Source organism: Anolis carolinensis, chromosome 2 (genome assembly GCF_035594765.1).
Source record: "Anolis carolinensis isolate JA03-04 chromosome 2, rAnoCar3.1.pri, whole genome shotgun sequence".
Classification (NCBI taxonomy): domain Eukaryota; kingdom Metazoa; phylum Chordata; class Lepidosauria; order Squamata; family Dactyloidae; genus Anolis; species Anolis carolinensis.
Window position 1 is genome coordinate 297,622,468 of NC_085842.1, and position 25,646 is coordinate 297,648,113.

General features: G+C 38.6%; 1 protein-coding gene and 1 long non-coding RNA gene across 6 annotated transcripts in view; one reads left to right on the top strand and one right to left on the bottom strand.

The window, feature by feature from the left end:
* Positions 1–4,055, bottom strand: part of ndufs4 (NADH:ubiquinone oxidoreductase subunit S4) — a 73,977-nt gene extending 69,922 nt beyond the window's left edge. The window contains exon 1 of the mRNA XM_008102800.3: positions 3,872–4,055. Coding sequence (XP_008101007.1) covers positions 3,872–3,987 — 116 coding nt within the window. The 5' untranslated portion in view covers positions 3,988–4,055. The remainder of the gene's footprint in view (positions 1–3,871) is intronic.
* Positions 3,985–25,646, top strand: LOC103277582 (uncharacterized). Of its 5 annotated transcripts, XR_010003597.1 has the most exons (5): positions 4,086–4,205; positions 5,603–5,731; positions 14,090–14,296; positions 15,649–15,771; positions 24,596–25,646. It is a non-coding gene; the product is annotated as an uncharacterized LOC103277582 (long non-coding RNA). The 5 variants fall into 5 exon arrangements; XR_010003594.1 differs by having other exon boundaries at positions 3,985–4,120; positions 15,649–25,646; XR_010003596.1 differs by having other exon boundaries at positions 4,071–4,205; positions 5,613–5,731; positions 15,649–25,646.

Sequence of the window (25,646 nt, forward strand, 5' to 3'; positions counted from 1 at the left end):
TGTCTTATATGGCTTTTTAATTTAATTTGAATACAATTCTGATGTGACTTGAATTAATACAGTTCAGACATGACTTCAGTTGATACAGATCCAACATGACGTGAATTTCTGTGCTCCTTCTAGCTTCCTATGCTTCCTTCCAGGATTACACTAACTGACAAATCCTAACTGACAAAAATAACTGCCATTTGGAAACAGGCAGGGGCTGAGGCTAAGCTCTGCCCTCTTAGAACATTAAAGGGACAGGGCAGCAGGTGAGAGCCTTCTGGTGGCATGACAATGGCTCTTCCCTGACCTCTAATTTGGACTTTATTTTTCTAGAATTTTTTGATTGAAAAACACACCTTGGATGATTATGATTTTTGTGGCCAAATTTGGTGTGATTGGGTTAGTGGTTTTGCTGTTTACTCCATAATAAAGTTATGGAGTAAAGTTAGCACATTGCATATTACACATTACACACACACACACACATATATATATGGGATAATAAGCCAATCCAAGCAAACATATTGCACATTTATAGCTTTGGGGCTTTATTTTGGAATATATGACTTAGATTGTGGAAATAAATAATCAGTCAATGAAATATTTTGTACAATTATTGCAAGGAATTTTGATGTTAGTTTTCTCAGTTGGTAGACCAAAATCCCTCTGGCTGAAATTAATTTGGGCCCCTTCCACACAGCTGAATAAAATCCCACTTCTGGAACATGGCCACACAGCCCGAAAGACATACAACAACCCTGAAAATCCCACATTTTCTGCTTCGAACTGGGTTATATGGCAGTGTGGACTCAGATAACCCAGTTTAAAGCAGATATTGTGGTATTTTCTGCCTTGATATTCTGGATTATATGGCTGTGTGGAAGGGCCCTTAGTCTTTGAGTAATAGCAGCCTGCATAAATCCATCAACTTCCTCTAAACTGATATAAAACCCAAGAAAGAAAACTGTTTAAAAGTTTGTTCTGTACTGAATCAGGAAGGGGGGGAATCAGAAGTAAAAATAATAATTTCAGAATTTTTGGAAAACGTATTTTCCTGGTGTAAAAGATCACAAAGCACATTTTTCCAAAGTGAAAAAGGTTTTAAAAATTATTCCCAAAGCCACTTTATTTTTAGTGCCAGTCAGTATGAAAGTATTCAGGAGAATTTAAAAAACACTTCTGCAACATTTTGATTCATTTATCAAAAATTTTATTATCTACCTCCAATTTTTACTTTTATTTTGGGACACATAACTAAATTCCTTCATATACTTTAATCTATTACAATGTCAAGCCAACAATGAAGTAGCCACTCAGAAAATGATTCTTTATGACCAATACCTTTAGTTATAATATTAAACTCCATTAGAAAAAAATGGAGTTGTAATAGGCTACTGCTTAGAAAGTTTCACACCACAGTAAACTCACTGTCCAAACCTAAATGTTCACTATGTAAGTATATGCCAACTTATTTCGTAGTATTATGATATCAAATCCCAGTGCAACTTGCTTCTCTGTAAATATGCTAAAGGTTAAATTGCCAGCCCCTGAAGTGCCACAATATCTTTTGCCTTTGTCAGTAATATCTCCTAAACATGTGTCCATTCTAAATTTTGAAGCAGCAACACAAAAATCTAAATTTTACAGCAAATATCTTTACTAAAAGACTGCTTTCTGTACAAATAAAGTTTCAAAGCTGTAGAAATAAAGCTTCAAATAAAGTGTGAACTAAATCAGATTCTTCTTTTCAGCTCAATGCTACAGTAAGTTAAGTATTCCTTGAAATCAATGGATGAAGTGTACCTAATGATGGATAGTCTCAAAATGATAGTGGTCTACTAAGGCCTTTTTACTCCTTGTATTTGAATCTGTGAGATGGGGTGAGCTCCCATCTGTCAGCAATAGCTTGTGGCGACATAAAAGAAGCCTCCCAGCAGGATGGTAACACATCCAGACGTCACCTGGGCAACGCTTCTGTAGACGGCCAATTCTCTCACACCAGAAGCAACTAGCTGTATGTTCTCAAGTCGCTTCTGACATGATTAAAAAAACCTCCTCCGATTAAGATTTATGGTGTATTTTGTTCATCCCACAACTCAATAAAGTATGCTTTCAAAATATTTTCAAAAATACATTGCTAAATGGAACTGTACAGGGCATATATACCGGGCGTCCTCCTAAAAATACAGTCTACTCTCCATATCAAGAGATTATGCACCCAAGGATTCAACTATCCACAGCTTGGAAATATACATTACTTTAAAAAAAAATCACAACCAAAAGTCTAATCTTGATTTTGTCATTTTATAGAAGGCACCATTTTACAATGCTATTATATGTTGTGGGACTTGCGCATCCATGGATTTTGATGCCCACAAGGGGTCTAAAATCGAAGCCTCAGCAGCATGAGGCCCCAGCAAATACCAAGGGCCAATTTACTAAACTTTTTAACAGTAGTTACAGTGATTATTTGAAAGCTAAGTAAATACATTCAACTTGAGGAATACATATCATAATAAAGATTTAACCAGAGTTACAAATTCCATCTTAAATTACAATTGTATGCAGTGTATCCAAATTGGAGTCCCTGAGCAGCCATGCACTGTCTCACATCAACAAAGCAGAGTATTAAACCTTCCAAATTCAGGTGCATCTACAGCCCTTCCACACAGCTGAATAAAATCACATATTATATGCTCTGAACTGGAATATATGGCAATGTAGACTCAGATATCCCAGTATAAAGCAGATAGTGTGGAATTTTCTGCCTTGATATTTTAGGATATAGGGCTGTGTGGAAGGGCCCTACACTGTAGAATTAATGCAGTCTGACATCACTTTAAATGCCACAGCTATATGCTATGGTATCACAGGAGTTGTAGCTTTACATTGTTTTCTGCTTTCTCTTGTGCTTCGGGTGCCTCAAAAAATTACAAATCACATGATTCCACAACACTGAACCATGGGTGTGAAAGTGGTGCAAAACTGCATTAATTCTGCACACTTCCTCTTGTATTTTTGCAACAATTCTCTACAATTAGAATCTTTAAATGCTGTTAAGGACATGTGTGTGTGTGTACACATAAACAGTAGACTCCCAGGCCCCTTCCACACAGCTGAATAAAACCCCACATTATCTGCTTTGAACTGGGATATATGGCAGTGTGGATTCTGATAACCAAGTTCAAAGCCGAGTCCACACTTAGATAATGTGGTATTTTCTGCCTTGATATTCAGGGATATAGGGTTGTGTGGAAGGGCTCCCCAGATAACCCAGTTCAAAGCAGATATTGTGGGATTTTCTGCCTTGATATTCTGGGTTATATGGCTGTGTGGAAGGGCGCCCAGTTCAAAGCAAATATTGTGAGATTTTCTGCTTTGATATTCTGAGGTCCCTTCCACAAAGCTGAATAAATTTTCACATTTTCCTATTTGAAATGGAATATATGGCAGCGTGGATTCAGATAACCCAGTTCAAAGCAAATATTGTGGACTATCTGCTTTGATGGTCTGGGTTATATGGCTGTGTGGAAACACCCTATGTTATGCGAGTCCACACTGCCATATAATCCAGTTCAAAGCAGATACTGTGGGATTTTATACAGCTGTGTGGAAGGGGCCCCGAGAGCCTCTAGCCAATGGAACGAAATTATAATTAATGCCAGAATTCCAAAGTGTATATATACTTGGGAGGGAGGGAGGGAGAGGGGAGTCCATGGCCGCCCCTCCAAAGGACCCCTTCACCAGCAGGGCAGGGCGGCCTTCACCCACAGGCACAGGCGAGGCCTAACAGCTGGGACCTTCGCCTCGCCTCGCCCCCTTCCTTCCTTCCTTCCCGGCCCCACCAGGCGTTGGCCTGCCCTCCCGCTCCTTCCGGAGGTACCTGGCCCCATAGCAAGCGGCGCCGGCTGCTCTCGCCGCTTCTCCTCCTCTCCCTGCGAGGCGCCGGGCCAAAGTCGTTGTCATTGAGAGTTCCTGCAACAGCAACACCGCCGCCATGTTGGCTGGAACAGCTGCTCCTACCGAGAGACGGAGCGCCGCGAGGGACAAAATACCTCTGTCCTCCTCAGAAGCGCGAAGCAGTAGCCGCTGCAGGTTGAAGGCAGCCAAAGACAAAGGAAGCACAAAAGGGGTGCGTTGCGTAGCATGGTCTCTACGTCTCTCTATACGGTGGAATTAATGCGGTTTGACACCACTTGAACTGCCATGGCTCAATGGTATGGAATCCTGGGAGTTATAGTTTTACAAAGCCTTCAGCCTTGATATTCTGGGTTATATAGCTTTGTGGAAGGGCCCAAGTGGTATCAAAATGCATTATTTCTACAGTGTAGATGCACCCTCAAGCAGCTATCAACCCTGCCATATACAGTAGAGTCTCGCATATCCAACGTTCTGGATTATCCAACGCATTTTGTAGTCAATGTTTTCAATACATCGTGATATTTTGGTGCTAAATTTGTAAATACAGTAATTACTACATAGCATTACTGCGTATTGAACTACCTTTTCTGTCAAATTTGTTGTATAACATGATGTGTTGGTGCTTCATTTGTAAAATCATAACCTAATTTGATGTTTAATAGTCTTTTCCTTAATCCCTCCTTATTATCTAACATATTCGCTTATCCAACATTCTGCCGGCCTATTTACGTTGGATAAGTGAGACTCTACTGTGTATATATATATATATATATACACGCATAATCCAGTATCTGTATCTAGATTATCTGCTTTGAACTGTATTATATGGCATTATATAGTGTAGATTCATGGAGCTTTAAGGGCCCTTCCACGCAGCCATATAAATCAGAATATCTGTTTTGAACTGGAGTATCTGAGACCCATTCCACACAGCTAAATAAAATCCACATTTTCTGCTTTGAACTGGAATATATGGCCATGTGGACTCAGAAAACCCACTTCAAAGCAGATATTGTGTGATTTTCTACCTTGATATTTTGGGATATCGGGCTGTGTGGAAGGGCCCTGAGACCACACTGCCATATATACCTGTTCAAAGCAGAAAATGTGAGATTTTATTCAGCTGTGTGGAAGGGGCCTGGGTTATCTAGGGGCCCTTCCAGACAGGCCCTATATCCCAGGATCTGATTCCATCTTTTCTGCTTTAAACTTGATTATATGAGTCACCACTGCCAGATAATCTGGGATAAACGGAAAACCTAGGAGTGTTATTCTGGTCAATAGAGGCCCCTTCTACACTGCCATATAATCCAGACTATCAAAGGAGATAATCCATATTATGTGCTTTGAACTGGAATATATTGCAGTGTGGACTAAGATAACCCAGTGCCCTTCCACACAACCATATAACCCAGAATATCAAGGCAGAAAATCCCACAATATCTGCTTTGAAAAGGGTTATCTGGGTCCACACAATCATATATTCCAGTTCAAAGCAGATAATGTGGGATTTCCTGCCTTGATATTCTGGTATATAGGGCTGTGTGGAAGGGCCTTTAGATAGAACCCCCATCCCTGAATCCAACCATGTCAGGAGGTAAGAGAAACCCCTGGATATAAGTCATTTCTTTAAATAGTTACAATCTATGCAAGAAGCCATGCAGACTAGAAATACCATTGTTTCAATTGAAAGTTTCCAACAGGTCGGGAACAACAATATTTGTGCCTGTCCCAGCCATTTGCAACATGAACATCAAGGGATGAAGCTTTTTTGATGACTTATTAATAGCTGTGGAGTGCTGAAGATCAAACTGTTATTCAGGTAATTAGTAGCCTTCAAAATCTGTCCTTCTCACACTACTGTTGTCACTGATGTTTGCAAATGTTGGTCACTGTCTCTCGTACGGTTCATTGTTCAGTACACCATCCCCAAAAATTGTATAGTATTAATCTGATTGGTTAGATAATGTGTCAATGTAAACTCTGATACACTGGATGCATTTTGAAACCACTTTAAATACTATTATTTTTTCGTTCTACACAGTTATAGCACTATGATTCTACTTTAGCTGCCATAGTTGCATCCTACGGAATCCTGGGGCCTGCAGTTTAGGGAGAGGTAATTCTCAGAGAGCTTTAGTTCCTCCCAAACTACAGACCTCAGCTGAATAATCATAGCACTATAACTGTTATGAAAGGGTCTCATGTTTCCTCCATATGAAATCCTTGGATTTTTGTAAGGTACTTAAAATTCTCTTGTGGGAATTTTTAGTGCCTCATTTAAGAGCTGTAATTATGCAGTGTGAAAATAAACTTTTGATGACACTTGCTTAGTTTCCCCCTATCTTCAGTCCCTGAGTTATAAACATCAGAGACCCTTCCACACAGCCCTATATCAAGGCAGAAGATCCCACAATATCTGCTTTGAACAGGTTTATCTGTGTCCACACTGCCATATATTCCAGTGGAAGGGGCCTGACTTACAAATTACTCATAGTTAAGAACGGGGGTGAGACAACAGGAAGTGAGGGGAAATCCATTCCTGGAAGAGTTATCATGGGGAAAAAGGGTTTCAACTGAAGCTTTCTCGCCAATCCTTGTTTCCACAACAAGCCAAATGTTTTAAAATCCAATTATCACAGGGACAGAAAGTGAGGTGAAATCCTCCGAACAGCACACAGGCAGCAAAACAAACACCACAGGGGTGTTAACCCTTTGCTATCCAAAGCATATATATGTATTTTTTTTGTACACACACACATATACATATAGATATGGCTGGAGTTAAGCTTAAAAACCGTACCTTTTCTGACTTACATACAAATCCAACTTAAGAACAAACCTACAGAACCCAACTTGTTTGTAATCTACCTGTATACAGAATGTAATTTTATTTCAAGTAAACATTGTTGCATGATTGCAACCATGCAATGCAGTCCTAAATAGATTGAACAGGAGTTATGGCTCAATATAATCAATCAGATTTACTCCCTCAGTAAAAGAATTTAGGATTACATCTGTAGTTCCCATTAAATGCATCTGCTTCCATATAATAGTATATGGTCATATTGGGTTAATCATATAATTAAAAAAATAAATCTGTCTTTGTTATTAAATAGTCTATTTCTCTTTTCTCAGACTATGCCTCCCCTCCAAATGGTGCAATTCAGTTGCTTTCCATATATAAAACAGTACTGCTTCTGGAGTGTCAGCTATTTATCCCTCTCTTTGTGATGTCCAAATTAAGATCAGAGAAAGAAATAATGGCAGCTTTCCACCCTCTGCATCTTTTGAATCCCAGTAAACTCACTGCATGATGCTATTAGATAATGGCATGTTATTTTTATTTCAGCACAAATTTCCATCCTTTAAAATTGATGTGGATATGCCCATGACACTTTTCATTTGCGAGTTTATGCAATCCCCAAGCAATTACCCAATAATGGATGAAGTGCACTGGGGGAAGCGGGTATTTGTTAAGGCCGGCTGGACTACATATGAAAATTTACAATGAAGTCAGAGCTGTCTGGTTTTAATTCCCCTTCCCCCTTCTGTATGAGTCTTCAATAAAACATCACAGCCCATGGAGGAAAGGAAAAATTGAAAACAGGCAACTTCTGCTACATTGTCCACTTCACATGCAACCCAACAGACGGCACAAATATACAAGGAAATCTTTTCCCCATAAGTCGGCAGAAAAGCATTTTTAATGGGTGTGAATTCCAAACCACTCTTGATATGTGAAATCAATCATTTAAATATTATACAAAAAGGAATTAAGATCACCATGCAAACTCCTGCTACTAGAATAAGCTAAGGCCTTTTCATTGTACTGAATCTTGTTTCCTACAGTCGATATATATGCTAAATAAATAAAAGCATTTTAAAAAATAGTGGGTGACAATACTGCAATTTTCACAAGGATTTCCTTAGGAGCATAAGATCAGTAATATCATGAATTTTCTCTAATCGATTCACAACTGTACCTATTACGATCAGACATAATTCTTGTGATGTTTGAGTAGACGGTTATTCTTGGCAAGAAATAACGGATCAAATGTCTCAGATTTGTTGCAGCAATTTGCAAAAACTCTTTGGGAAGATGTGTTTGTCTATATATTTATTGTTGTTATCTTCCTTTCTCCTTCTAATCATTGTGGCAATAAGTCTCTAACTACTCTCCATTCCTCAGCCACCTTCTGGATGCCAACAAGTAAACTACTTTAAAGATTCCTATATTGTCTTTCCAAAAGAGAGAAAGTAAGCCCCTTATTACTCCTTGATTCACAGTTAACTAAGCTTTCTGTCTTAATTTCTAAACATGAAAAAATTATTTCTGTTTGTTTGTGTATATAGTAGGTTGTGAGCAGGCCCGTAACCACGGAAGGGGGGTTACAGGTTCAACCTTCCCCCGAAAATTTTCAGGTTGCAAAAAACACCTGGTTTTAACAGGTAAAACCAAAATTCCATGCTAAGTCTATGAGAAGCAAAAATTCGATTTCCTCCAGAAACTCCAGGTGAAAACTGAGGAAACTGTGGAAACTGAAGTATCTACCACTGGTTCATCTAACAGAATCCCTGCCAAAGAAACCATGGAACAAAGACATGAAGCTGTGTCATTGTAACCTTGGACTTTATATAAGCAAGACTGTTTCTGATAACCAAGTGAAAGCTCAATTAGTGCAAAATCCACAGACTCCATTGCCAGAATCTGTATTTCCTGTGGATAAGCAGAGGCATCTAAGTTTTCAGCCTAAAAGGTTCAACAAATTTCCTTGGTTAGCCTATTTATATCATGTACAAGGTGCACTCTAAGTACTGTGTGGTGTTTGGAAGAGAAGTTGGGGTAAAGATGAACATCAGAAGCTTGGTGCATTAATTGATAAACCATTTGTGTGATGGAAAGATACAATACAAGTCTATCATGATAAAGGAAATAAGAAGAAAGCAGAAGAAAACAAAAAGAAACTTATCCCAATTGTGGAAACCATTGTCTTTTGTGGTCAACACGAACTGGCTTTAAGAGGGAGCAATGAATCAGGACCTATCTGTGAAGAACCTTTGCAGAATGGTGGTAAGGGCCTTTTGAGATATTGCACCAGATCAGGAGACGATGACCTGAAAAGTCATCTTGAAACTGCAGCTATGAATGCCCAGTCTACTAGTCCTCAAATACAGAATGAACTAATAGACGTTTGTGGTGACAAGATAATAAAAAATGTGGAAAGATGCCATGCATCATAGTGTTTCTCTGTTTTGGCAAATGAAACCTTGGATGTGAGTACCTTAGAAGAGCTATTGCTCTCAGTAAAGTACATTGCAGGAATATGAGAAGACTTCATAGGCTTTGTGAAGATGTGGTATAACAGGTGGAGGTCTTGCAGGCATTATTTTAAAAACACTGGAAAAAATGGGCTGAACTTGCAACACTTGTGTGTACAGGGTTATGATGGAGCTGCTAATATGAGTGATCATATTGGTGGTGCACAGGTAATTATATCTCAGAAGTATCCAATGGCTATCCACTAAAGTGATCACTCACTAAATTTAGCTTTAGCAAAGACTTGCAGCATTCCACCTGTCCGAAACTGCCAAGGAACAATGCCATTAGTGTGCAATTTCTTCAGAGAATCATCCACCAGACTGGAATTGTTGAAGAAAAATATAAAAGACTAGCTGTGCCCGGCCACACGTTGCTGTGGTGAAGTATGGTGGTATGGGAAATAAAGTATTGAGGAAATGGTGGTAGTTAAGGTAAAGGGTAAAGCTTTTCCCCTGACATTAAGTCCAGTCGTGTGCGACTTTGGGGGTTGGTGCTCATCTCCATTTCTAAGCCGAAGAGCCGGCGTTGTCCGTAGACTCCTCCAAGGTCATGTGGCCACTGGCATGACTGCATGGAGCGCCGTTACCTTTCCGCCGGAGCCGTACCTATTCATCTACTCTCATTTGCATGTTTTCGAACTTCTGGGTTGGCAGAAGCTGGGGCTTTAGATAATCTGTGGAAGAGGCCTAAGTGAAGCCTAACTCTGCCTGTCTCCTGGGCTGAGTCGGTTGCTAGGAGACCAAGTGGGCGGAGCTTAGACTTCTAACTGGCAGCAATTGGATAAAAACAATTATTCCTCTCCCTCTAATTAGGACTTTATTTTTCTTTTCTTTTTGTTGTATCAACCTAGAGGCGTGGATGATGGGTTGTGTTGTTAAATTTCGAGGTTGGGGGACCTGTAGTTTTGTTGTTTTGTCCGCTGCCCTGATGCCATCACTCTTTTATATATATAGATTATTTCCCTGAATCCAGAGCAAACAACCTATTGCCGCTTTGTGAAAGCAGTTGGGTTGAGCAACATGATGCAGTTTTAAGTTTTGTTGAACTTTACAGTGTGGTGATAAGAACACTTGAAGAGCTAAAAGAGAGTCCTCTATACAACAGTAAGACTTCTTCCCAAGCTGGACAACTTCTTTTAACTGTTCTGAATGCTGAATTTGTAGTAACAATACACATCCTAAGGAAGCTTCTGTCATCATCCCTTCAGCTTCGCAAAACACTACAAATAGTAGATATGCACATTTTCTCTAATTTGCAACATGTCAACAGTCTCTTAGAAAAAGCCAGGGGATGTGTAGAGTCTATGAGTGGAGAAGTTAGGATCCTTCCCATCTGTTCAAGGCAGACTTGTAAAAGCAACATGCAGGCAACTTCACCAACATCAATGGAACATTATAGGCTAAATGTGTACATCCCATTCCAGGACTTTTTCTGCAGTCATCTTCAAGAAAGGTTTACAAATCACAGGGAAATAGTTCAGGAACTCACTATTAATTGTGGCCATTTAAAATACAACTTGAACAAATGCACAGAATTGTCCAATAAATGCCTTCAAGATTTTCAAGACACACTGATGGAAGAGAGTGACCTGTGGTATAGAAAATGAAAAAAATATTACACCTGCACCTGCAGAAAAACCATCAAATGGAAGCATATCTTGCCTGGTTTTTTTTCTGAATGGGAAGAAACCTCTTCAGATTTCTGCAACATTGCCAGTGTCAACAGCTACAAATGAAAGTTTGTTTTCAACTCTTAAACTTTTGATAAAATGCATACGATGCACAACAGAGCAAGAAAGACTGGCTAGACTTGCTCTCCTGAGTGTCCAATGAAGTTTATCAATAATAATAATAATAATAATAATAATAATAATAATAATAAAACTTTATTTATACCCCGCCACCATCTCCCCAGCAGGGACTCGGGGCGGCTAACATGGGGCCATGCCCAGAGCAATACAATATAATAAAATATAAAAACAGCATATCCTAGCATAATTAAAAGTAATACAATAGATAATAATAAACATCACATCAAAAAATCAAGAAAACAGTAAAACAAGAGCAGGCCGCATGAACACAAAGATAAAACCCGGAGTGAGAGGGACAGAAGGGTACTCCAATGTGGACAGGGACATATGAAAGTGGGGCAGTTTAGAGGATAGATGTTCGGGGGGGGGGGGGAGTAACACAGAAATATATAACAGAATTTACTCACCGAAAGCACAGCGGAAGAGTTTTCAGGTCTTTCCTAAAAGCTAACAAAGTGGGAGCTTGCCTGATTTCAGTAGGCAGTGAGTTCCATAGTCGGGGGGCCACAGCAGAAAAGGCCCTCTCCCTTGTACTCACAAGGCGGGCCTGAGATATAGACAGTGGTGATAAAAGGGCCTCCCCGGATGATCATAAAGATCGGGTAGGTTTATGGAGGGAGATACGGTCACGGAGGTAGGTGGGTCCCAAACCGTTTAGGGCTTTATAGATGATGGTCTGCACCTTGAATTGGGACCGGAAGATGAACGGCAGCCAGTGGAGCTCCTTAAACAAGGGAGTGGATCTCTCCCTGTAACTTGCCCCCGTTATTAATCTGGCCGCCGAGCGTTGGACCAATTGTAATTTCCGGGCCGTCTTCAAGGGAAGCCCCACGTAGAGCACATTACAGTAGTCCAGTCTAGAGGTGGTGCCTGATTTCTGTTCAATTGTTTCCAACAGGTGTTGGGGTATTCTCTTGTGACCACTAAATTACAAATTAAGAGCCGTTTTAAGTTTTTTAGATGTGAAACTTTGTAGCTAAAATAGAAATTTGTTTTAATTAAATCTATATAAAATATATAATGTGTCATATAATGTAAATGATTTTGTGTTATGGATCTACTCTTTATGATTTGCTTAAAAAATAAACATAGTTTCACCCCCCCCCCCCCAATTTTTCTGGCTACGGGCCTGGTTCTGAGCAGTGCTTAGGTTGTGTAACAGTACTTAATGCATAACACTGAATGATGTCAACAGAGATAGTCTCAGGTTTTGGCTCAAAAACTTCAGGGCATGAGACAATCCTGAACTGGCAACCCTAAACGCCAATGTGTGTTGGCATCATGTACTGTGTTTATTGGGACTGAGGTGGAAAGAATCTGCCAAAGCTGTCTGAGAGAAAATGATATGGAGCGCAGGGAACTGCCTTATAATGAATTCATACATTGATTGGCAGCAGATTTTCAGGATTTCAGACAGAAGTCACTGGAGATGCTAAAGAATGAGACATTTTGCACACAAAGTATGCAATCCTACGTGAGACCTTTCTGCTTCATGCAAAGTCAGGACCTATAAGAAGGAGCAGGTATATTTTTTTGGGTTTCAGAAAACTAAATAGGGGTTCCATGAATTTCAGACCCCTCCTCCCTCCCCCAAAAAAACCTAACAACCCTCTTTTATAGAATCTAAAAATTTGAGAGGAGTCCTTCTTCTTCAGGGCCTGAGATCAATCTTATTCCACCTTGCAGAATTTCTCTCGGAGGTCCTGTGTACAGTCAGTGTTCAGTGCACAAGGGATTAAATAGAGACGGAAGCATCATAAGAATGTTGTACTTGCTGGCCTAGGGTAAAATAAAGTTTTTGAAGTAATTTGGCAGAGTCCTTTTATTTACCTTTGCTGGACTAAATATAAATCCACAAATATTCAACATTTCCCATGTGATACTGAGACATATCTCGGTAACCCTTTGAGATTTAGACCCTTCCGCAAACGGAATTATAGCATTAGGCTGCTTCTGGAAACACCAGTGCTAAGTTCTCTCTGTCCCATTTAGACCCCTTCCACACAGCTGTATAAAATCCACATTGAACTGGATTATATGGTAGTGTGGATTTAGCTAACATTGGGCCCTTCCACACAGTCATATAACCCAGAATATCAAGGCAGAAAATGCCACAATATCTGCCTTGAACTGGGTTATCTGAATCCACACTGCCATATATCCCAGTTCAAAGCAGATAATGTGGATTATCTGCCTTGATATTCTGGTTTATATGGCTGTGTGGAAGGGCCCTTAGTTTAACCAAAACCTTCCAAACTTTGGCCTCTCCAGCTGTGTTGGACTACATTATCCTCAGACAGCACGGTCCATATCTCGGCTAGATACAGTGTATTTCCATGCAAGGTCTATCTCAGCCCTTGAGATTTTCAGGGTGAGATCTGAAGATCACCCTTTGTAATATCATAAGAGATGGACCTTTGTGATATTGCAAGAGTGATATTACAGGAGACAGCCCCCTGTTACATCATTAACCAACAACCACTATACAGACAGTCCCCAAATTCTGAACAAGATAGGTTCTGCAGATTTGTTCTTATGTGGTCACTTTCTGTCCCTGTGATAATTGGATTTTGAAAAAATTAGCTTGTTGTGGAAAAAAGGATTGGCAATAAAGCTTCAGTGGAAATACCTTTTCCCCATGATAATGCTTTCAGGAGTGAATTTCTCTTCTGAGGAGTAGACTTCCCTCACTTCCTGTTGTCTCATCTTCTATGCTGAGAATATTCCATTCAATTCCTTTAAAAAACACACCCAATAAACAGTAATGAGGAGGATATGTATACATTCACTTTTCAATTTTTTTAATTTAAATACATTAACAGCTTACAGTGTAAACAAAACACAAAACAATAAACATTTTACAAACACATATCCCACCACCAAGGCCTGAACAAGTATCTTTTCCTTTGCCCTAAATTTATGAGTCAATCAGTAAACAAATGTCATATCCAGAATTCCTGACCAACAAAATTGTATTGTTTTCCTTTTTAACTCTCTAAAACATATTTAATAAAAACTGACCAGTATAAATCATTCACTTTTCAAAGCTGTGTTCAGCCTGAGATTCAACCATCCCACCCTGCATAGAGAAGAGGGGCTAATCCCCAGGATCTGGAAACCCTAGTTGAAGTCCAACATATTTGGAAAGTTGATTTAACCCATATCCTGAAGACATTATGTTTAGCATGCCCATGGCTCTTACAGGGATTCTCCGGCAGAAAAATAATTTCATTGTCATGAAATCAGTACAAAAAGTAAGTTGACCTTCATATTAAGGATAGATGGGAGAATTTCATATGGGACTGCTGTGTTGCTAATATATGTTGCTCCATGTCATTCCTCATTATTTATTTATCTAAGTGCCTGAAACTATTACTCTGGGAATTTTAAGAGTGAAGATTGTAGGCGGGACCATCCGTCTTCCAGAGATAGCATGGGAAGAAGAACCCCTAGTTGTAATTGCTGTTGGGTTATGATTGTTTAAGTTGGTGGTTGTAAACTGAATTTTCTACGCCTCCTTTGGTTTTTCTGACTTTAACAAACAGATTCTGATTTAAGTGGAAACTAGAAAGGAAAACAAAGAAGCTCTATGATAACAGTGTGCTGGTCCTCCATACTATTCTCCACGGTCATCAAGAAATTAGCTAATGCAGAGAGTAATGGCTCCTTTTTGGCGAATAATCTCCACAAAGATACATATTCACTTTGCATCACCTCTCTCTGCCTCCCAAGGGCTAAGCATTTTCAATTCCAGAGCCATTTTAAAATTACCTTGCTGCAAATTGTAATCTGACTTTATTGTTTTATAAACTAATTTTATTGACCCTCCCCAAATTTATGTTATTGATCCTCCTCCCAATTTATTACAGCTCCTAGAGCAAAAACAGAAGGTTTACTAAGATTCCTGTAGGAATTTAGGTCAGTGATCTCCCTGCCCCCCCCCCCCCCCCCCCGTACATTCATTCTGCAAATCAGCACAACGAGTGAATGGCAGGCTGCTGGGGTTTAAAAATCAAACATGTTTCAGCCTTGTTTGGTGGTGTATACTGTTAAGAGACTGCTCTTATTGTTTGACGTAAACAGGATTTTCTTTTCTTGCATTGTCTATGCAAAAGTTCTCCCTCCTCCTTCTCCCTTCCCATTATAACTTCTTCTGTGTGGGTAGGTCTGGGTATGTTTTCCATGAGGAGAAGGAGGTAAAACAGATTTTTGTCTTTGAATTTTTATAGCCATATGCTCCACATTCTTTTTTTCAGATTTTTTTTTAATATCTTGGGTGTGCCTGACTCAGGCTTGAGCCCTGTGAACAATAAAAGGGGAACTGCTTATAATGGCTCTAGTTGCCTGGAGCAGCATAAATCAGACACATCTTGGTAGATAATAATGTTAAATGCTAATCGTTCTTTGCCGAGAAGAAAATCTCTCTTTGTTGTTCTTTTTGAAGTCTGGTAGTGGGGAGAAACAGGGACTTTTGAGACTGGTTTAGCAAAGCCCCGACATATTGTAAATTTGACGGGTGCCTTGTCTACTAGATCTCCCTGCTCAATGTTAAATAGGCCCTCTTTAGTTGATCCATCTTTAGAATGTGTCTGATATTTTTCAACAGACTGTCACGCTCCCCCGCCTGCCCGCCGGCCGCTTTCTCTCAAGTGCTGTCAACAGGTCTTGAACACAGCTGTTGAGCAAAAGATCTTTCTCAGATCCGCTACCTGAGAGGCTGAGGGTCTGGGTGAGCAGTTGCACTTCCTATTTTTGCTAAAGATGAAGGCCGGTGTGTCAAATGTTTAGACCAGGAGGACTGTCTGAGAGCCTTGCTCAATCCAAACATAGATTTTCTTTCCAAGGTAAAGAAATTTAGAACTACAACTTTGCAGTAAAAGCTCCCTGTGGGTAGGCTGTTGTATCCCCATACATTTCGTTGTTACAATTTATGTATTTGTCTGTATCTCTTATAAGATGCTCATTTAACTTACGGTTTGATGACAAAATTGAAATCCTGAATCGCAAAATGATGCATGTCTAAATCTGTGTCACCAACATGAAATGATCTAGTGGTTAAACATTCTGTTCACATACTGGGTCAGTCATGGCCTAGGGTAAACCCCTTAAAGGACATCAAAACTGATCATGCCCAACTCTCTCAGTTTGAAAACTAGTAGCTTAGTTGAAGCACAGGAAAAGAATAATCCTGATGGCTGGACCATTGTTGGTTAGTATGCATGACTATTTTCCTGTAAACATAATAGTTTAATTAGATTGCCTTCCCACTAAGTGTTGGATTAGACGCCTGTCTGTATCCCTGAACATAATGGGGACACAAATGGAGGTCATGCATGAGCCTTGGAACTGAACAAGGGTTTAACAACAAACTCACCATGCCAGAAGAAATGAGGACAACTGGATTTTCTTATTCTGTTCCAAGGCTCACACAGAAACCTCAGTTCCATATTAATAAAATATTAGAAATAAGTTGGTCCCTTAGTCACAGCATGACCTCCAATTGTGTTCCCAGTAAGTTAATTCGAAAACAGGCATACATACTACCCAACAGTGGTCCAGCCATCAACATTATTCCTCTTTCTATGCTTTATCTAGGCTACTAGTCAGGCTGGTTATGCATTACTTCCACTATGCCTTGGCACATCAGTTGATAGGCAGCATGGGCATGCAGTTGCTTTTGGTGGATTTCCTTTACTGAGTGGTTCATGGGACTCAGTGGGTTATGGAGCCCTTTCCATGGTTGCACGAGTCTATGCTTAAGTTATGAGATCAGCTATCTCTACCCATGTGCTCTTTGGTTTGTGTTGGCAGTCCATCATGAAAGAACGGTGGTATTTTTGATTATCATCTGAAGTGGTCTGTCTTGAATAGCCTAGCTTAATAATCTGCTTACACTTCTTGTTAATTGGTCAATTTAGTGAGCTTGCTCTAAGTAGTGAAAAATGTTTTTCGTCTACTATTAGATGGAAATAACCACAGCAAAGAAGCATTGTGACCACTTTGAGATGAAAGGGGATCCCAGGGTTTCTCTCCATCTTCACTGTTAGCAGAAAATGAGCAGTATTGGCCTTAAGAAGAACCAGGGAACTTATTGGGCAATCTTAAGTTGTGCTGCTGAAAATAACTATAATATGGAATCACTATTCAGTCATTAAATTGTATGCCACACCATTGAATCTCATCATTTGGTTTGCTGGTACAATAAAACGGGAATTACCAAACTGGGGTTGCCATACATGCCTCAAGGTCATAGCTAGCTCAGCCCCCTGTGTGTGTGTGTGTGTGTGGGGGGGGGGGGGTTAAGGGATTACCTCTACTACTTTTTTCACCTCACAGATCTCAGGTGCACTGATGCTAACTTTTTAAAAAAATTGGGGGGGGGGGAGCAGTTTGAGGCCAGGTTCCTTATTCAGTGTAATCATATTCCTGGTCTCAAACTTTCTAGCCTTGTAAATCTAATCACTCCACAGTGAAATTTTTGAACCAGTTCCAAGCTGGATTATAGTGTAGATGCGCCTTGAGATGTGCTGATGTGCACATCCATGTTGTTCAGAATCAGCGTTGGACCTTGGCAGGGCACAGGAAATGAGAAGAAAGGGGTGGGAAGTGAGAGTTCCCATGGGAATGATGTAGTATTTCTGAGGGGTGGTGGTGGTAATTAGCCATCTACATGTCCTTGCTCAAAAAGGTCTACTTTCTAGCCAGCTGTATTTCAGTGTTGTTGTTTTTTAAGAGCTTCAGTGCTAGTGTGGTCTTGATAAGCATTTTACATTTTCCAGTCCCTTGAGCCTTGCATGGGATATACTATGATCAGATAGAATGCATTGTCTGGCTTATTCTGGACTTTCTGGAGAGTTTTGTTTTGTTTTTTTACATTATATGGTCAGTTTAGATACACCCCTGGACTCCCAAATCTCACTTTGGATTTGAGTCTGGGTTGAATTATGTTGTTTCTGGTTATATATTCTAACTATGGCCCAGATTAGAATTACTGAATCACTCTGAATTGAAGTAGGGGCTCACACACAGCTCTAAGAGATCTTATTTGCCAACTGCTCTTGAAATCAACCCAATTTACACTGTGCTCTTTGTCAGTATAATTTTCACTTGTTCAAACACTTGTCTTTCAGCCCATTCAGACAAATGAGGTTTAATCCAATACAGTGGATTACTAACAGAATTTCTTTAATATATAAATAGCACATCACAAAGCCATTAATAAAAGAAAATGTGTGTATTAATTTACTGTTGTGGAAGTTTAAAATATCATGTGTAATTAATTACTAATGAATTGAAACACTTCTCTTCATGGATCAATTTGAATTTCCCTGTGAATATATTGAAATAATATTATTGGTTAAAACTCTTGAATTTTTTAAAAAGTTGGCAAATTATGTTAATTACATTCAGTTATTACCAATTACTAAAACCCAGTCTTTAATAATAATATGAAAATTAATTTTACATTCTTCCAAGATTAAAACTTCAAGACAAATTACCAAGTCCTGTTGCAAAACAGGACAGAATAGAATGGGGGTATCCCATGCTATTCAAAAAGCTTAGCATACTAATAGCTCAGCTGCAGGATTCTGTCACAGGGAAGAAAGGCTTCTTACCCCAACAGGAAGCACTGGCAAAGCTACAGTGACATTAATTCCCTGTCAAATGAAGCCTCTCTTATTTCTGAGAGGTCCCATACATGAAAACACTTGCCTGGGCATGCAGAAATATTTTTGTAATATTCATCATAACTTCAGGAACTCTTAAATTTGGAATCGCTTTTTGGTTTTTTCCAATCCTGTATATCAGGGGTCCCCAAACTTTTTAAGCCGAGGGCCGATCCACAATCCTTCAGACTGTTGAGAGGCCGGATTATCATTTGAAAAAAATACAAACAAATTCCGATGCACACTGCATATGTCTTATTTGTAGTGCAAAAACAACAACAACAAGAACAATGAAAGAACAATACAATATTTAAAAATAAAAACAATTTTAACCAACATACATTTATCAGGATTTCAATGGGAAGTGTGGTCCTGCTTCTGGCCAATGAGATAGTCAAGTTAATTAGGGTTGTTGTTGTTGTTGTTGTTGTTGTTGTTGTTGTTGTTGTTGTGTGCCTTCAAGTCATTTCAGACTTTGGGTGAGCCCAAGTCTAAAATGCATTTATTTATTTACTGCATTTATTTACTACATTTGTATCACACCCTTCTCACCCCAAAGGGGACTCAGAGTGGCTTACAAATTATATGTACATACAATATATTATATTATTAGCATAGCACAATATTAGCATTATATATTACTACTAGCTGTGTCCGGCCACACATTGCTGTGGCGAAGTGGTGGTGGTATTGGTTAAAATTGTTTTGTAATTTTTATTTGATGTTATTTGCATTTTTTATTAATTTTATTGTAAGTTATATTTTTATTTATTATATTTTATTATTTTCTTGTATTATTTTTAGTTATTTTCCATTATTATAGTATTTTATTGTATCAATTTTTTTTAGTGTTTTTTATTATTTTTTATTGGGTTGCTAGGAGACCAAGTTGGAGGAGCTTAGCCTCCTAACTGGCAGCAATTGGATAAAAGCAATTATTCCTCTCTCTAATTAGGACTTTATTTTTCTTTTCGTTTTGTTGTATCAACCTAGAGGCGTGGATGATGGGTTGTGTTGTCAAATTTCGAGGTTGGGGGGCCTGTAGTTTTGTTGTTTTGTGGGTCGCCGTGATGCCATCACTCTTTTATATATATAGAAGATATTGAACTATACCACTATACTGTAATATTATTAGTAATATTATATGTAATATAGAATATATAATATTATTATATGGTATTATTATTAGTGTTATATTGTATTACATTATAATATTATTATCAATATTATATGTATATACAATATATTATATTATAAAACTGAGGGCGGGGGCCAGGTAAATGACCTCGGAGGGCCGCATCCGGCCCCCGGGCCTTAGTTTGGGGAGCCCTGCTGTATATGATTAAAATAATACAAATCATCACAGTCATTGCATTTATAATACAGTAATGTTTTGATCACAAAATGTTAACATCCAGCAAAAATCAAAGTACACATCTTTCTCAATCTGCACATTTATAATCAGTTTTATGTATGACACACATCTATGCACCCAATGCAAAATGTGGCAAGATCCATTTGCTCTTGCGGTTGTGGTTGTTGTTGAAAAGAGTTTAAATTTAGGGTGAAGAAGATTCAGTATTTGCTTTTCCTTTTTCTCTTACAGAGCTGTTATTCTAAATCTAGTGGGTGGAGGTGTCTTTAGGACAGGGATTCTGGATCCTTTGCTAATTTTGTTTGTGAACATATTATTTGCAGGCTTTCTCCATTGTGCACTTTATGCTGCCAATTATCTCCCCCTTGAGTTAACGGTTCAAAAGAAAGGAAATAACCATTTAAGGGAGATAATCTCTTCTGTAACAAAAGGAGGAGAATCAGGTTTAAATGAGGCAGAGTTCATCAAAGAGGGTTGTAATCCCTATTGTGTCTAAGAATTCCTCCCATCAATTCACAAAATGTACTTTTATAAACCCTCTTTCAAACAATCATATTTCATCCTTATTTTTAATGCATTCATCATGTCTGTGTAACAGATTTTAGTTAAGCATTCAAATTATATCTGATATTTGACTTATTAATACTTTTATCCTAAAATATCATTTTTTCCTTACCTTATTTCCTGAGACAAATGATTTTACTGTACTACATATAGTATTGAGCATGGTGTAAAGGCTGATTTTCTTTTACTATACACACACACACACACAACTTCATAAGACAATAATACGTCACTAAACAAGAAGAAACTGCAGACCAACAAAAAAAAAACCTCTGCAAGATTTTAGTATTTTTGTTCTGTATTATTTTCCTTATGTCTTTGGATAAAAACTATCAGTGTGATATTTGTGGTTAAACTTCCATCAGACTAAATAGGTTAATTATAAAACATCAATTATCGTGGATGAATTTTCTCTTAATATATTGTAGTAGTTTTACTATAGCTCATTAATCTAAAACTAAGTTTTCTTACTCTTTGTTAATATTTAAGTTAAGAAAGAAGCAGAATTATTTAATATAGAACTATCCAGCTGTAATATATAAGGATACAACTTCCAAGTGCTCAAATCTGCTCTAAAACAGTGCCTCTTAATCTTTCTGATGTGGAGGACCAGCACAATTTGATTCCCCAGTATGTCAAGGACCATATTTATGCCCATCGGCTAGAACTGTTTCTTTTCTGGAATCTCACTGTGGACCTGCAACCACACCTTGGAGACTGGCATTGGCCACAGATCCCCACTTCAAGTATTACTTCGAGGATTCTTCTGATTTCTGGGGCAAATTGAGCCATGGAAGTAAAGCTTTAGTGAATTCCCTCTCAATTGTTGTGTGAGGGTCCTTCCAGACAACGTCAAAATGCGGGACAAAGAAGTGGGGCAAAACATCACAGTACCTTAAGGGGAGTCCAGACACGGAGCTGTCAGTCCCAGTAAATGCTTCCCTGATGTCCTGACAGGTTTTGTTGTGGCAGATTTTAGAAATGCGTGTGATGGAAGTTCTTAATGAAAAAGATTCCATGTACATGCAAAGTAAGCATAGGAGTTTATTGAGTCAGAAGTCTTGTCTACTTTTAACTTATTTGGTTTTAAGAGATAATTTAAGTGACTCACATGATTAATTTCCATGTTATCCAGCTAAGGACCTCATCACACTTACCAAAATAAGCATCCTAGGATGCTTCAAGCCTTCTCTGAGGACGGAGCCCCATGCCAGCCATCACACAATGTCATGTGACTTCTAGTGAAGACCCCACCCAATTGTGGTGGAGCCTCCTTGGATGCTTTCCCCAAAACACAAGAGCCTTCCCGTGTTGTGCTGGCTCCAATGGAGCTTAGCCTGCTTCTGCCCTACTTGAGCGACGCTCCCCCTGTGTGTTGGGGGAAGTGCTGCTGTGCCAGAGTAGGATGCAAGGTGACAGAGTCACTCCTCACCTCTCCCATTTCACCACACTTGCTGGCAAAACAGCACAGTGGGGAGGTGATAAGGTCATAGGGATGTGAAGTCAGAGTTGGGAGTCATGGAGTTGGAGTCTGAAACAATTGTGGGTGGAGATGAAATCAGAGTATAAATGTACCAACTCCAGCTTCAAAAGCAGAAATGTAATAACTCCAGCTTCAGAATAAAAACATATAACACTATAACAAATATAGTTAATAGATTGTTTTATGCTAAATAACATAAATATACTTTACCTATTATAAATCTAGTTTGATGATCCATGCGGTGGTAACGATGAAATTCCCCATACTACAGCAAATTTGTTATGAGGAATTAACAAGCATTTGCTATTTATTAAGATGTTTGAGTCAGAGTTAATAGAAAAATAGAGGAGTTAGAATCTGAATCAAAGGTTTGGTGTACTAACTCTACAGTTCTGCGACTACTAAAATATTTGACAATGTCACATACTGTCCTCACTTTTACAGGTTAACTTCCATATACCTTGGGTGTTGCTTTTAATAAAAGCAATTATACTGTACTTCCAAATCCTGTATAGAGTAGTCAGTTAGTAACAGTTAAATTTCAAAAAGCAGCTGAACTTTCCTCTTTTGTAAAGAAACTAAATTACTTAGCTTTTTCAAAAAAGCTTCTGCATGCTACCACCATTGGGTTGTGATATGAAACAGCCTTTTACTACATGGACTTCATTGTTCTTTCAACACTGACAATGGATTAGAAGCAGTAGAACTTATTTGTTCATTTATTTATTACTTATTAAAATAATTTATCTCACCCTCTTTTTAAAAATCTTAGAGAAGTCTGCAATAAAATCCACATGATAGTTGTTTGCAATGTAAACAATAAACCTATTTTTAAAGATACATTAAGTGATTTAACAAGCTAAAATAAGGCAGATTAAAACTGGTTCAAAATAGTTTTAAACAGTACTGTTCCCTTATTGAGGCGGCGGCCACTAGGGGCTCTATACAGAGAAGGATAGTCCATTTTACGGGAGAGGGGGATGTTTTCCTGTTATTCCCCACAACCATCATGGAAACAACACTTGTTTATGAAATGGGAAAGGGGGAGGGGGAATAACCAGCCAAAATGGGGGAAATGGTTTTCCTCCTTCTACTCCCCCCCCCCCCGAAAAGTGGATTATCCTTCTCTAACTAGGCCCCTTTTGGAGTCTGCCTGGATAATGAAACAGTACCTTTAAAACAAGTGAAAATCATACACATATTTGGAGTTGTATAAAATCAGTGAGGCCTCAATGGCTTCACAGTAAACAACTGTGGCTTTATTTGGTGCCAAAATGGAAACCATGTTGGGACCAATCAGGCCTCTAAGGGAGAGAGGTAAATTTACTATACTTGGGGTGCCAGTTTATTAACTAAAGTCAGCTCTCCTCAAATGCGGGTTTACCATTATGGATCTGATTATTTGTAGATTTGATTAAAATCTTTAAAAATCTCTAGGTCTGCTGGAAGTCAACTATATGTCTTCCTAGAGAACTCAGAATCCTAGAAAAAACACCCCTCTAGGAATCTCCAGATCCAACAGTGTAGTTCTGTGGTCAATTTCAAGTGGTAGTTGACCCTAGAATCATGCTGGAGGACCTTGAAATTCCTGGAGAGGTATTCTCTCAGTAAAAAGATGTGTTTTTTTTAAAATTCCATGCTGAATATATCATGCTGAAAAAAGAATGAAACAGCTGCAAAATACAAGGGACAGTTCCCAAACTGCACTTTAAAAATATCTTGTTCTTACTTGGAAGTAAAATGGATGTATTAGTGGTTCAACCCTTCCAACCCTTCCAACTTCCAATGATCCATTCAGAACTCAATCAACAAACTTTTTGTTTCTTTTTCATAGACAGACAATTTACAAGAAGGGAATGCAATGCCTCTAAAAAAAACAAAAATTCAAGCTTCTTAAAGACTTGCTCCTAAACAACAGTGTTAAAATCAAAATTTTCTTCTCTGTAAAACTTCATGCTCTGCCCAGTGTGTTTTATGTCTGCATTAATCTACTCTTTTTAAGATCTCTAAACAGAGACAGAAGAAGAGAGAAACTGATTTGGATCCTAACCACATTGTGATTTGTCTGTCAGTTCACTGGATTCAGAATCTTCCATCACAATTAGCACTTCAGTATCCAAATTTCCTTCTCCTTGAATGCCCACAAGGTTTTGCAGGGATGCCTTTTCAATGTGAAGACCTGGAACAAGAGGATGAATTCAATAGCAACCCAAATTGGTGAATGAATGGTATTCCCAGGCTATTGTGCTGGTTAGTCGCATGTGGGGAGGTAATAACAGGGTATTATAGTCTTTCTTAATGTCTCATCTACATATCAGTCTCATGGGACCTGAAATCTTTTCAACCAAAGCTTTCCAAATAAGTGCTAAGAGGTATAGATTTCCCAGGACTGCCAGTCTGAACATTGGTCTTCTGAAACATGAAAAATCACATTTACATCCACTCTCTTTCTTTCTCTTCCCAGGCCCTGACATTCCTGTGATATCTTGGGACAGCAACAAATACTACCAATAACTTTAAATATTATTACACAATTAAAAACATGAAATGTACTTCTTCCTTTTAGCATAAATCTTTTCATAAAATAACATGGATTTTAGATATAGACAAACTCTCAGATGTGTTTCAGGCTATCTCAGCAATTATTTTCTATGGGAAAATTGGGAAGTATTTGGGTAGTACTGTGGTTTTAGCTATGAATAGGTTTTTAATTGGTTTTAAGGGTTTTAACTGGTTTTTAAAATATTGTTTATATTTAATTACATTTTAATGTTTGTATTTTTTAGATTTTAATTGTATTGTACTTGGTTTTGTTGTGAGACGCTTTGAGTCTCTTTTTTAGAGAGAAAAAGCGGGATAATAATAACAGCAACTACTACTACTACTACTATTCGGACCCAGTCTGAATGCTTGGAAAAATGACATCTTTCTCTCCTCCATTGTCTTCTGTGTTCCCAGGAGAGTCTGCTTCTATTTGTCCAATAGAGGTTGCCATTCCTCTCCCGCAAACACAGTGAATATACCACATCAAAGTGGAGTGTGGATTCCATGGGGCATTGTGTTCAAAACAACAAAGGAATGCCCTATAAGAGCCCCAGAGAGAAGCAGTAAAGCTTTTTTGTCTCTGTAAACATATGGCATACAATCCTATTGTTAGTCCTGACTAAAGTAGACCTATGGAATAAATAAAAATTACTTATGTGCTGATTCAGCAATTGATTCAATGGACTTACTCTACTAAGAGTAACCAATAGGATTTTGGCCTTTGTTTCTGTAAACATAAACTATGGACATTCTTTTTCCCAACCTTCCTGAAATAGATAACTCCAGTGTTTTTCCTATGATTGAAAGGTTAGGACTGTATGTATTCATGCATGTGTGTATGAACGATTGAGTGCTTTAACTGAAATCTTGTTCAACTAGCCATGATACTTTGCTGTCAATGATGAAATGGAGACGGTGTGTATGTGTATGTGTGGCACCAAGAGCCTAAATAAAATGTGAGTGATGAGAAA